The sequence below is a fragment of the Dermochelys coriacea genome, chromosome 5 (genome assembly GCF_009764565.3).
Source record: "Dermochelys coriacea isolate rDerCor1 chromosome 5, rDerCor1.pri.v4, whole genome shotgun sequence".
Classification (NCBI taxonomy): domain Eukaryota; kingdom Metazoa; phylum Chordata; order Testudines; family Dermochelyidae; genus Dermochelys; species Dermochelys coriacea.
The window spans coordinates 71,402,450-71,416,179 of NC_050072.1; the positions used below are offsets into that span (position 1 = coordinate 71,402,450).

The following is a 13,730-nucleotide window of genomic DNA, read 5'->3' on the forward strand; positions in this document are numbered from 1 at the left end:
TGTGGTGCCATTCTTCCATAGGTTATTAATTCTTTTACCTCAAGTTTATTATCATGGTAAACAAATTGACACACATGCTATTCTTGTGGTCAGATATCTGTTGATGTCCCTAAATAAAAATATCCCCAGCTGGTGTAAACTAGCATCTTCAGTAGTTTGCAACATTTGTGATTATTACAAAACAATAAACAAAGCCTTGTGCCATCTTGTGACTTAAGGTCACTGTTAGCATACATAAGTAAACTAACTTATTGAGGAACTCCTCCTCAGGCTATAAGGCCTTATACTTATGCTAACTGCTTAGCTACCCTTATAGGGCTAGGCCAGTCAGTATCTTGTGTTTCTGCTATCCATTCCTTACTCCTTTATTGTTTACTTACTATATAACTATGACTATTCCATAGCTACATATTGACTACATGGGCTACAGTATAGTAGTGGTGCAGTATGCTACCCTGCGTGGGATTAAAGTTTGTTTCTGAGCTCTGTCCCTTGCTCCAGGTCAACATGTGCTAACTATGTGAAGTCACTATGCTCAGTCCCAAGATAAGAGGGGAGTGCCTGACTTCATTCTTTTTGCATTAGTCGGTAAAGGGTCATTTGAATAAGCAATACTGATTGGCTTCAGAGTGCAGAATCCAGCCTGTCTGTGCCAGAGGGAGACTGGCTGTGATGCAGGATGTTTAGGAAGAGTTACTCCCTGGGAAAAAGATGGGAGTATGTAATGAGCATAAAGAAAAGGAGTACTTGTGGCACCTTAGAGACTAACAAATTTATTAGAGCATAAGCTTTCGTGAGCTATAGCTCACTTCATCGGATGCATTTGGTGGAAAATACAGAGGGGAGATTGATATATACCCACACACACACACACAGAGAACATGAAACAATGGGTTTTATCATACACACTGTAGGGAGAGTGATCACTTAAGATAAACCATCACCAGCGGGGGGGGGGGGGGGGCCTTTCATGGTGACAAGCAAGGTAGGCTATTTCCAGCAGTTAACAAGAATATCTGAGGAACAGTGGGGGGTGGGATGGGGGGGAGAAATAACATGGAGAAATAGTTTTACTTTGTGTAATGACTCATCCATTCCCAGTCTCTATTCAAGCCTAAGTTAATTGTATCCAGTTTGCAAATTAATTCCAATCCAAATGCGCATTCCTACAACTACAATACTCACTGCAATACTGCTGCAGTGAAGAAACAGATTGACAGAGCCAGAAGAGTACCCAGAAATCACCTACTACAGGACAGGCCCAACAAAGAAAATAACAGAATGCCATCACCTTCAGCCCCCAACTAAAACCTCTCCAACGCATCATCAAGGATCTACAACATATCCTGAAGGACGACCCATCACTCTCACAGATCTTGGGAGACAGGCCAGTCTTTGCTTACAGACAGCCCCCCAACCTGAAGCAAATACTCACCAGCAACCACACAACAGAACCACTAACCCAGGAACCTATCCTGGCAATAAAGCCCATTGCCAACTCTGTCCACATATCTATTCGGGGACACCATCATAGGGCCTAATCACATCAGCCCCACACTATCAGAGGCTCGTTCACCTGCGCATCTACCAATGTGATATATGCCATCATGTGCCAGCAATGCCCCTCTGCCATGTACATTGGTCAAACTGGACAGTGTCTACGTAAAAGAATGAATGGACACAAATCAGACGTCAAGAATTATAACATTCAAAAACCAGTTGGAGAACACTTCAATCTCTCTGGTCGCTCGATTACAGACCTAAGAGTGGCTATCCTTCAACAAAGCTTCAGAAACAGACTCCAGCGAGAGACTGCTGAATTGGAATTAATTTGCAAACTGGATACAATTAATTTAGGCTTGAATAGAGACTGGGAGTGGATGAGTCATTACACAAAGTAAAACTATCCCCATGTTATTTCTCACCCCCCACTGTTCCTCAGATATTCTTGTTAACTGCTGGAAATAGCCTACTTTGCTTTTCACCATGAAAGGTTTTCCTCCTCCCCCCCCCCCCCCCCGCTGCTGGAAATGGCTTAAGTGATCACTCTCCTTACAATGTGTATGATAAACCCATTGTTTCATGTTCTCTGTGTGTGTGTATATCAATCTCCCCTCTGTATTTTCCACCAAATGCATCCGATGAAGTGAGCTGTAGCTCACGAAAGCTTATGCTCAAATAAATTTGTTAGTCTCTAAGGTGCCACAAGTACTCCTTTTCTTTTTGCGAATACAGACTAACACGGCTGCTACTCTGAAACCTGTAATGAGCATATCTTTTCATTCATATATATGGTTTGGCATTGTGTTTTCAGAAAATTTGCTGCCTTCTCCTAGCTAATACATATATAGTAGTAGTAGTAGAATAACTGATGGTAAAAGGGGTCTGACAAAATAAAGACAGCATTAAATTGAATTTATTAAAAGAAAATAACTTTACTTGGGGCATCACCAAAAGGAAGATGTGGGGTAAATAGAAAAGTTGACCCCCTCCACCCCCCCCAAGTATGATCATTTGAATTTAAATAATTGACTACTTGTCTTCATTTCAGTTGCACCTTAAAATCCTTTCTTCAGAGCCAGTCTTGCTGGAAGAAATAACCCAAGTGTCAACCCAACTAGAGGAAACCTGGATCCATGTACAGACTCTCTTCAATCAAAGTCTTTGTGTGTTAAATTATATGAAAAGTGCTTTGTTATAATGTGCCTTTGTTCCTATTTAAGAATGCTAATGTTGGATAAAAATCCCCTCCGCTTGATGGTACTTTTTACATTGCAGATAAGTTTCTGATTCCAACAATACAGCTTTTATATGTCTTAGTTAAATAATACAGAATTCAATATTTAACTTTTATTTCTCATTTAAATTCAGTGTCAAAAATTGAACTTACAGATTTTAAAAATGTAACGTGCCCCATTAAATGACTACTGGAGGCAATGTAAATTATTTTTAGAGATGAATAAACATTAAGGACAAATATAGCGTAGCAAAGCTATAGTATCATGTCCAAAAACATATAATGGGGCAGCAAATTATGAGAGAGAAAGCAATAAACCTGCCAGTCTGTGTATAGAAAATACTTTGTGTTAGACTTTGCTGTAGCTTAAAAAAAGCCATTACTTTAACAAATGTTAACTGTGAACTAAAATAGTGATACAGAAACTGCACATCTCCTTGAAGCCAAATTGTCATTGTCATGACTAAGTGCTTGCTAGAGCCAATTTGAAGAAACTAGTTTGTTTTCACACTCTTGTAAATTGTGTTCTTTTTATTCAATCCTTTTTACTCAAGCAAAGATTGCCAGCTGTAACATCAAAGATAGAATGTAAAAAAAATTTCATTTGCATGTTTGAAATTTTATGAGACTCCATTAGTGATAATGGGGAATAAAATCGTTCAGATTGATGTTCATTGTTAGCAGCACTGAATGTTAACTATGCAAATGAATATTACCCTCAGTAAAAAAGGTATCTTGGTTTTTCTTTCAAAGAGAATCTTGAATTTTAAAAGGATCTCTTTCAAGTGCTGCTGGTTCAGAATATTTCTAGAAGCCCAAGAATGCTTTTCTTTTGGACAAGTTAGTTAGTTCATTCTGTTTCATGCACTACAGATAGAAGCATTGTCTCACTGAGTAGCTGGTGTGTATATGTAGTTTAGAAAAACTTCTGATTAGAAGGGGCTGGTACCCACCTAGGGCTATGATTTTGTCATGGAGGTCTCAAACTGTGAATTTGAATAAAGTCCATGAAACAGAGTGGTGTTGTGACCTGCGCACGAGGGTGCAGCGCCACTCAGGTTTGGCCCGTCCATCCCTCTATCTCCATCTGTGGAGGAACAGATGAGCCAAACCTGCGTGGCGTTGCGATCCCAGTCACCAGGTTGCAATGCCCAAAGGAGGGAGCTGGGACCAGCCCTGCAGAACAGGAGCCAGTGCTTTGGGGCGAGTGTGAGTTCACTCTCCAACACCCCTCCAGTCCCAGGCCTCACCTTTCAGCGCCCCCTGGCCTTGCCATAAATTTTTTTCCCACATCTCTGCTGTGAAATTTATGCAAAATTTCTGTGCCAAAATTCTAACCTTACATGTATACCATATGACACCGTAAGTATGAAACAGAAGTAAACTGATTAATTGCCATATATGCATAACTTTTTTCATTCCACTATAACCACAAACCTCAGTTTCATTGTTTTCTTTTTAAGTAATCTGTTCTAGAGCAGCTCGTGCTTATTTATCAAAGTGTGCTATGTTACCTGATGCAAGCTCTGCATTAAACTTTCGGGGGGGGGGGGGTTGCAAAAATGAGTCGAAAAAAACAAATGTAAATATTTTACAAAATTCAGCTGATATTTTTCTCCTCTGTGTTCTGAAATGCTGCCAAATGTCAAAGCATCCCTTCCTTCAGCCGGGAGAGGGTGTAGTGTTCATACTTCAGAAGGTATAACTTCTACAAAATAAATTGGCTGTCAGGAGATATTTGAAGAAATACGGCTGCTCTTATTTGGGATTTTTAAAAAAAGAATTGACCTCTGCACTGGTATCTGGGTGAATTTCACTTAAAAATGTACAAGTGTACCACAAATATTTCTATATGTAACAGTAATTTCCAACTTTTACTAAAAACCCATGGTGAACAGATGCTTTTTATGGGCCACAACCAGATTTTGGTATTTCCTGTGCAACAGGTAATGAACTCTGAATGTGAAAAGCAGCACAGAAGCTGAATTCTGTGCACTGCATTGTGTTCTGCCAAGCTGTTAAAGAAACATAAAATCTTGCCTGAGAGAGAAACTGATTTTTTTCAAGTATTCTTTCACATTTCCTATTTATAATTGAAATCTGGCCATATATTCTGATACAGACATGGGGTCTTGGTATAAGTAATCCTGCAAGATGTGGAGTACTTCCTGAAATGCGATGAATGTCCTCAGCTCACTTTTATTGTTATTGGCAAATAGGAGGTCAGCAAGTTGCAAGATCAACCCCAGTTTTTAGTTATGCTAGTTGTGTTTTATCTCAAAATATGTGTTTGGTTACTTAGAAATGTCTAGAAATAGTTGATAGGATTATACAGCAGGAATTTAAACTCTACTTCAAAAAAGATTAAGTAGAATTGCAATGGAACTCCATAGTTAGGCTTTTGCATACTTAACTGAATTGTGTTAAATCACTCAACTGATATCTCAGCCTAGTAATGTTGCAGCAGTGTAAGATGATATGTCCAATAACTAATAGTAGAGCAAAAATAGCTAACTCTGAAGTATTGAAAGAAATGTAAATTAGAAACCAAAGGCCTTTCTTATTACTCATCGTGGGGAGACTTAATTGTGGACACATTTGTGGGCTAGGTATAGAAACATTAGTATGTGCAATCCATCTCTACCTGAATTTGATTGAAACAATTAATCCTTAAATAGCAATGAAGAGAAGTATGCTTGGCCCAATTGCTCCTCATTCAGTCTCCGTCCCCTTCCTGATTAGTATTTCAACTCTATGAACTGCTGATCTTCCGTTTCTTTTTGGAAAGAGACCTGCCATCCTACAACAACCCTGGAAGTACCTTATTCCTCCTGCATAATCACTTCCATGATTCCTTTATGTGGGTAGGGTTTCAGACTGGTTGCTATTCCATCTCCCTGGAGAAAGACAACCTGGTCTGCCTTGGAAGCCATTAAAATGACTGTTGCCGGGGGCAATCCACTTGAAAGAGCTTTGTCTCTAAAGGTTAATGAGAAGAAATAAATCTTTTTAAAACGGAAAAAATGGCAGAAAAGGTTTAAAATATTTTCTTTCTTGCTGCCAAAAGTACCAGTACATCTAACTATAATATTACCACTTCCACCTTTTTAATTGAATTGGCTTGTTAGCACTGACCCCCCCCCCCCCCATACACACACACTTGGTAAGGCAACTGCCATCTTTTCATGTGCTACAATATATATTCTGTTTAGTGTATTTTTCCCTTAGTGCAACTGATGAAGTGGGTTTTAGCCCACAAAAGCTTATGCCCAAATAAATTGGTTAGTCTCTAAGATGCCACAAGGATTCCTCATTGTTTTTGCTTATGCAGACGAACATGGCTGCTACTCTGAAACCTTTAATATTACAGTGTGCAACTGAATGTGTCAGTGGAACATCATTAGAACAATGGCAATACAGCTGCTGAAATAGATGTACAACAGTGAACCTGTATTTTACTTAGACATACTTAAAAAACAAAAGTGAGGGAGCGGATGATGGCTCAAAACAGCAGCAGCAAAAGGAATGGGATATTTTCATGTCTTTGTTGGTAATCTAAATTACCTGGGCCTGCAGTTGCACCTGCCCAGTTGTCAGGCAGCCAACAAGTGCATCTGAGCCACAGCAGAACCAGCTGATTGGCTAAGGTGGTCATGTGGCTTACTCTTAAACCCAGCAGCTGCAGAGGATCAGTGACAGCTCAATGCACATGCCCATGGATTCTCTGCCTCCCTGTCTTTTGTTTTTGCTTCAAGCCATGTTCCTGTGCTGCTCCAGCCTGGACTCTGCCCTGTGCCCAGCCTTGTTCTAGCCTTGCTCCTGTCTTGGAACTAGCCCGACTTTTGCCTTCTCTGACTTCAGGTAGTCCAACTTCTGACCCTTGGCTGATTCCTGGCTCTAACTCTCGACCCTTGGCTCTTGCATTTGGGACTCTGACTTTCGGCTCCAATCCATGATTGACTGTGCTTTGCTTTGACCTTGGGCTTTAGCATTTGGATGCTAAATTCATTTAAACAAAGTATATTTCACCAAAAAGCCATAAAAGTCAGCCTTCTTCCAATCTGCCTTTTGGGTGTTTGGGGTTTTTAAGTGATGCTCACTAAAGCATTTGTTTGAGGCAGTGCTTGCTTGCTTCTACAGGTTGTGCCTACTTTGGTTGATTCATGTAGTTATTAACACAATTTTTCAGGCTGGATGGAAAGAGTGAATATTGTGTGAGGGTCTGGTCCTGGAAAAGAACTGATGTGATTGGTCAGGATCTAGTGTACTCTACGGTTCCATAACTGTGGAGTTTGCTTCAAAATACACCTGGATGGAAAATTACACTTCAGAATCTAAGTGCTTATTTGAAAAAAAAAAAAAAAAAAAAAGTCTCTAGCCTCCTGAGTATGAAGGCAACCTAAAAATGTGAAATAGATGTGATAGTGTCATCTTCGTGATTCTTCTTACAGCCTCAAATGAGTTCAGAGTTGTGCACTGCCCCATTCACACTCTGGAATTTTCACACTGAAATCTAAGGAAGTCAGTCTAAAAGTCAGTACTGTCTCTTTCATTGTTGATCAATTTAGCACAAACATCCAGCTAATATACTTGTCCCAAGCTTCCCCATATCATCATCAGTTGTGGCATCTTTCACAGTGTAACAGCTTCCATCCTGAGAATTTCTGTGCAGTCGATTTGAGTTGTCAATTCATTTACTTTTTTCAAAATTCATAAGGAGACATAAGACATTAATATTAAAACATCAGGCCACTGACCTGATTATAGTGCATATTTTAATATTTAATTCATTAGGAAAAAACTGCTTTTAAAGTTGTGCAACAGCTGCATTAAAATCTTAGTCTCCTGTGCCACAGTACTATAGAAGCCAGAGTCTTTGCTCCAGAATTTAGATCCAGCTTGCTGTGGAGTTCAGGAGTCATTGCAGCTACGTATGTACCTCGGGTCTGGTGTACGCTTTAAAATTAGATTGACTGACCTATCTACTGAGTAGTTAGGTTGAACTAGCTCTTGGTGTAGACAGAGGTAGGTCCACACAAGAGTTACCTCCAGAGAAGTAAATAAACTACATCAACATAAAAAACACCTTTTGTTGATGTAGGAATTGTTTCTGCTACAGCTCCACTGCCACAGCAGCTGTAGTATCGGCGTGGCATTTGTCACCTGTGTGAAGGGGTGTTTCCTGTGAAACATCTTGTGCATGCCCAAAATAATGCTTGATTATTTATTTTGATTTTTCAGGGTTGTGATTTGGCTAAAACCCTTTAGTTGTGTAAATTAAATAATCTGATTCTCATCACTCTTCTGCTTCCACCTTATTAATCACCTCTACCTTTCCTTTTCCCTGTTGTCAACACCTCAGTTTATGTCCTCTTGTTTAGTTTTTAAGATAGGGGTTGCAGTGGACCTGGGTCATTATAAATTGCTACTACTTTCGATGTTCCTTGACACATGCTTTTCAATATGGTGCTAAATGGGAGTGAACAGGTTTCTCTTGAGAGATTAAACAAGAGCCTCTGCTGACTTGAAATGAATTGATACTTATGAATGAGTCATAAAACACAACAGAGAATTTTGGAGAAAAATCAGCACGGCATTTGGCTCATCATTTTCTAAGTGGGATAGCAAATTATAATAATCAGATGTGATCACTGGTTGCTACATATTTTCCTAAGAGTGCCAGCAAACCACTCTTTGAATAGTATTGTCATGATTAGGCGTGATGGACCAAATTTACCACACTTGAGCCATTGTTTTTAAGTGAAAAATCTGAGAAACTGTCCCAGATTGAAGTCTCAATAGAGGAGATAAATTGATAAATCAAACAGTAATAAGTCACCAGGTCTCAAATATGAAATTGCAGAACTAATAACTCTGGTATGTAACCCATCACTTAAATTAGCTATCCTCCAGTCATCTGGTGTAGAAACTAATGTGACACCAATTTTTTTTAAAAGGTTGCAGAGGTAATCCTGGCACTTAAAGGTCAGTAAGCAATAACACGCAAATTGATTAAAAACTATAGTGAAGAACAAAATTATCAGACATACAGATTAACACAACTTGTTGAGGGAAGAGTCAATATGGCTTTTCTAAAGGGAAATCACTCCAATCTATTAGAGTTATTTGAAGGGGTCAACGAACGTGGACAAGAGTGATCCAGTGGATATAATGTACTTAGACTTTCAGAAAGCCTTTGACAAGGTCCATCACCAAAGTAAGCAGTCATGGGATAAGAGGGAAGGTCCTCTTGTGGATCAGTAACTGGTTAAGTCAGGAAAGGGGGTAGAAATAAATGGTCATTTTTCAGAATGGAGAGAGGTAAATAGTGGTAGGGATCTGTGCTGGGACCAGTGCTGTTCAACTTTTTCATAAATGATTTGGAAAGGGGGGGGGGGGATAAACAGTGAGGTAGCAAAATTTGCAGATGATACAAAACTATCTTGAGTAATTAAGTCCAAAGCAGACTTGTGCAGAGGTACCAAGGATCTCACAAAACTGCGTAACTGGGCAACAAAGTGGCACATGAAATGCAATGATAAATGCAAAGCACTACACATTGGAAAAATCCCAACTATACGTACAAAATGATGGGATCTAAATTAGCTGTTACCATTCAAGAAAGAGCTTGGGGAGTTCTCTGAAACCACCTGCTTAATGTGCAGGAGGAGTCAAAAAAGCTAACAATGTTAGAAAAGTATTAGGAAAGGGAGAGAGAAGTCAGAAATTATAATACCCCTACACAAATTCATGGCATGCCCAAACCCTGAATACTGCACGCAGTTCTGCTTGCCTCATTTAAAAAAAAGATACCCTTCTCTGTGCCTTTTCCAATTCTAATGTGTAAAAAATGATTAAGGGTATGTAACAGCTTCCACATGAGGAGAAATTAATAAATCTGGGGCTTTTCATCTTGGGGGAAAAAAGATCACTAAGAGGATTTGATAGAGGTCTATAAAATCATGAATGGTGTGGAGAAAGTGAATAATGAAGTTTTATTTATGCCTTCATATAACACAAGAACTAGGGGTCACCCAACAAATTTAATAGGGAGCAGGTTTAAAACAAACGTAAGGAAGTACTTCTTCACATAACATACAGTCAGCCTGTGGAACTCATTGCCATGGGATGTTGGAAAGGCCAAAACTATAGCGGGGTTCTAAAATGAATTAGATAAGTTCATGGAGGATAGGTCCATCAATGGCTATTAGCCAAGATGGTCAGGGATGCAATCCCATGCTCAGGGTGTCCCTAGCATTTGATTGCCAGATGCTGGCAGTGGATGACAGGGTATGGGTCTTTTGACGATGGCCTGTTCTGTTGATTCCCTCTGAAGCACCTGGCATTGGCCTCTAGCTGGAACATTGGTCTGATCCAGTATGGCTGCTCTTATGTTCTTAATTGGTACACTTGTTGGTAGTTACAAAAAATGGAAAGGATAGAACATGCATGGAGACTGAATTGCCCTCTCAACTTTAGGTAAGTGATGAGGTCACAGGAATAAGCTTGCATGACCAATGCCCATGCAGTGCCTGCTTTGTGGATAAATGACTTCACTCTGTTGTGCTTTCTATTCAAGCACCTTTTGCAGCACTAAATTTACCCAATTTGGGGGGGGGGAGTTTGTTTCCAAATCTGTACTGAAAAATATATTAACATTTGTTGAACTGGGACCCCAACAGTGGTAGTTCTTTAGAGACCAAGGTAACATGTTAAATCCTGTTCCATGTACCCCTCCCTCCAACAAGAGAAAATTATTCCATCAGAATTCTAACTTCCCACATTGTATTGTAAACTGTTGGATCCTAAATGAGATCACTTTTTCTGGTTATTTTTGCAGCATTCTGTCCAAATGTTTGTAACATAGTTGGTGGAACAGCTTCTAACTTCCTACCTATAAGAGAAAATGACTTCATAAGACAAATCATGCTAGTTTATGTTCCTAGAGTCCAGAGGCACAGGGCATGAAAATCATTGAATCCGTATGAGTGAGAGAGGTCAGTTGTCCAATTTACCGTTATGTAGTCTTGGACTCACAATATGTCATCAAGTGATATTTGCTTTTATCTTGATATAGTATAAGAATGAGTTGTTGCTTTAATCACGTATTACAAAAATATATTATAGAGGTGTTGCTGTGCTAATTATTTCATTGATCTACTACTTTAGAGTGATGTGCACCAATGGTGATGCATTATTCAAAAGATAATGGTACTCCCTGTCAACTCCATATAATTACAGAATACAAGTCATCCAAATTCCCACACGCTGAAAGATGTTTTTGGCAACAAATGGCAATAAGGATGCTAACAATCGGAAATAGCATATGTGATGGGGTGGCTGCCTCTCACTGACAGAAAAGGGGTTAAAAGCAGCCCTAGAGAGGCTGTGCTGGAGACAGCCTATCAGGGTCAAGTAGGCCCATATAAAAAAGGGAGCTGCAGGGCAGAGGACGGCAGTTCTCTGCTGGGAGCCCAGGGAGGATGGACCCTCTCTGGAGGGCTGAGACAACTGCCAGCACCCTGGACAGAGCAGTGCTGTAGCAGGAACTGGGGGAGTAAGAGAGCGCTCCTAGCTGGCTGCTGGAGTTTGCAGACTTAGGCCCTGAGGCAAGGGTGAAGAGGATGCTGGGGCCACGAGGAAGTGGCCAGACAATTTGCTGCAGTAGCTACTAAGGGAAGTGGCTGAACAGCGGACTGCAGGTCCGACGGGGGGGAGGGGGCACAGTGCATGGCACGGCCCCATGGCTGTGTTGCAGAAGTGGACGCAGTAGTCCTTGGAGAGATGTGGGTCCTAGAGCAGGAGTGATGGTGGTGAGGCACCACCTGAAGAGGGCACGCTACCGTACAGAGCTAATTCCCAAGACAACCAACAGGAGGCGCCAGAGTGGTGAGCAGCCCACCATTACAGCATGATGTGGCATTTGTGAGTGTATAAAATGGTCCTATGCTAGAAAACAAAGGTAATTATTGTCTGGCAACCTTTATTCATTCATTTTGTGGTTCATTTTGAACATAAATTGCTTGAGAAGATGGATGGAGGGGAAGGGGAATCTATTTTGAAAAAGCTGAAAGCTATCATAATTAAAACAAGATGGACAGACACGGGTAAATGCCAAACAAAGAAAAATGTAAGCACCAGTAATCATAAAATCAAAGTACATTGAAACAGGATAAGGCTTTTATCATTGGCAGAGATTTTTTTTTTTAAAGGGACTTTATTTTCAAAGATACTGAGCAGCTAGCATTCCCATGGACTTGTATGGAGCACTCTTAACTCCATATCTCTGAAATTCCCTTCTTTATACATTTTAAAGATCACATTAGCCCTTTTGACCACAGCATCACTTTAGGAGACCATGTTCAGCTGATTGCAAATGACAGAAATTGGTGGGTAAACTTAGTAATGATTTTATTTCCTTCCAGGTTATTGATTAAAAATGTTAAATATCACAGAAACACACTTGCTAAATGATGACTTCCCATTTACAAGTACTTTCTGAGGTCTGTCAGACAGCTTTCAATCTATTTAATGTGTGCCATATTAATTTTGTATTGAGAGAAAAGTCCATGTCAAAAATGATGCCAAGGTAATAGGCCTGAATAAGACCGGATGGTGGATAGAGAATGGCTTTCCCAAAAAGCTGTCTGCTTCCACCTAACAGCTCTGTTTTAGCCATGTTGACTTTGAGCTGATGGGTAGATATCTGCAAAGGGATGTCAGAGAGACAAACTGAAATTTTTGTGTGGACAGCAGAAGACAGGTTTGCAGTAGAAGTAGATCTGTGAGGAGTCAGTGTAATTTTTGTGTTTCTGAATGAGACTAAGGTGTAGAGGGAAAGAGAGGAACAAAGATGGAGCCTTATGGAACTCCCACAGAAAGTTGGAGAGGATGATGAGGCAGATCCTCCAAAGGACATGCTGAAGTAGTGAATAGGGAGGCTGTAAGAGAATCAGAAGAGCACAGATTCATGAAAGCCAAGAGAGAACAAGATTTCAAGAAAACAGCATAGTCCAAAATGGCTGATGGGTCAAGGAGGATGAGTATGGAGTATTGGTTCTGAGCTTTAGCTAGGAAGAGGTCATTAGAAACTTTGGCAAAAGTAGTTTCAGTGGAGTGTGAGAGGCAGAAGACATAGTGGAAAGGATCCAGGGTGGAATTGGAGAGGAACTGCAGACAATGATTGTAAACAGCATGTTCAATGAGCTCAAAGATGAAACGGAGACGGGGCGGTAGGTGGAGTGGCAATTGAGGTCAAAGGTTGTGTTAAGACAGAGACTAGACAATACTTGTATTGTGAGGGGAAAGAGTCAAAGGAGAGTGAGAGGTTACGGGAAGAGTAAGGGAGAGGATGAGGGTGAACAGGAGATGGGATGGAGTCATAGGGGTAAATGGAGGGGTTAAAGGAGGTGAGCAAGCGAGAAACCTTTACCTGTGATAGAAGGAGATGAGCGTTGTAGGAGGGGAATGGGAAGGCAAGCTAAGAGGAGTGGGAAGATCAGCGAGATTCTTGGCGCAGAGAAAAGTGGAGGCAGAAGGAGGGGAGTGTTTGAATAGTGAGTCAAAGATGGCAAAAAGGTGCTGGGACTGAGGACATGGGATTCAATTAAGTTAGAGAAGTGTTATTGTTTAGCTTGGAAGTTGGCAGAACTGAAGGAAAAGCAAACAAATTGTAGTGGAGGAAATCAGCTCGGTCACAGGATTTACATCAGAGATGCTCCACAGTGCAAGAGCAAGGTGGAGAAGTGGATGTTGGGTGTAAACCAGAACATGGGTTTGGCAGGCAGATCTTGTGATGGGGGAGAGGGGCAAAGGAGTCTAGGATGGAGGAGAATGAATCATGAAGAGAATCACAACATACTAATGGAAGAAGGGGAAGACAGGACTCAGTCATTGAAGTTGAGTTGAAAAGTCATTAGCATTGATGGACTGAATGTCACAGAAAGGCTGAATGACAGGGCATGTCGGGGCAGCAGGGTGGCTAGTGAACTAT

At 40.6% G+C, this 13,730-nt stretch overlaps 1 protein-coding gene across 1 annotated transcript in view; it reads left to right on the forward strand.

The window, feature by feature from the left end:
• The window catches only part of WDR36 (WD repeat domain 36), a 70,333-nt gene extending 59,986 nt beyond the window's left edge, over nucleotides 1-10,347 (forward strand). The window contains exon 23 of the mRNA XM_038403307.2: nucleotides 2,552-10,347. Within this exon, the coding sequence (XP_038259235.1) occupies nucleotides 2,552-2,701 (150 nt within the window). The 3' untranslated portion in view covers nucleotides 2,702-10,347. The remainder of the gene's footprint in view (nucleotides 1-2,551) is intronic.
• Nucleotides 10,348-13,730: the final 3,383 nt, after the last annotated feature.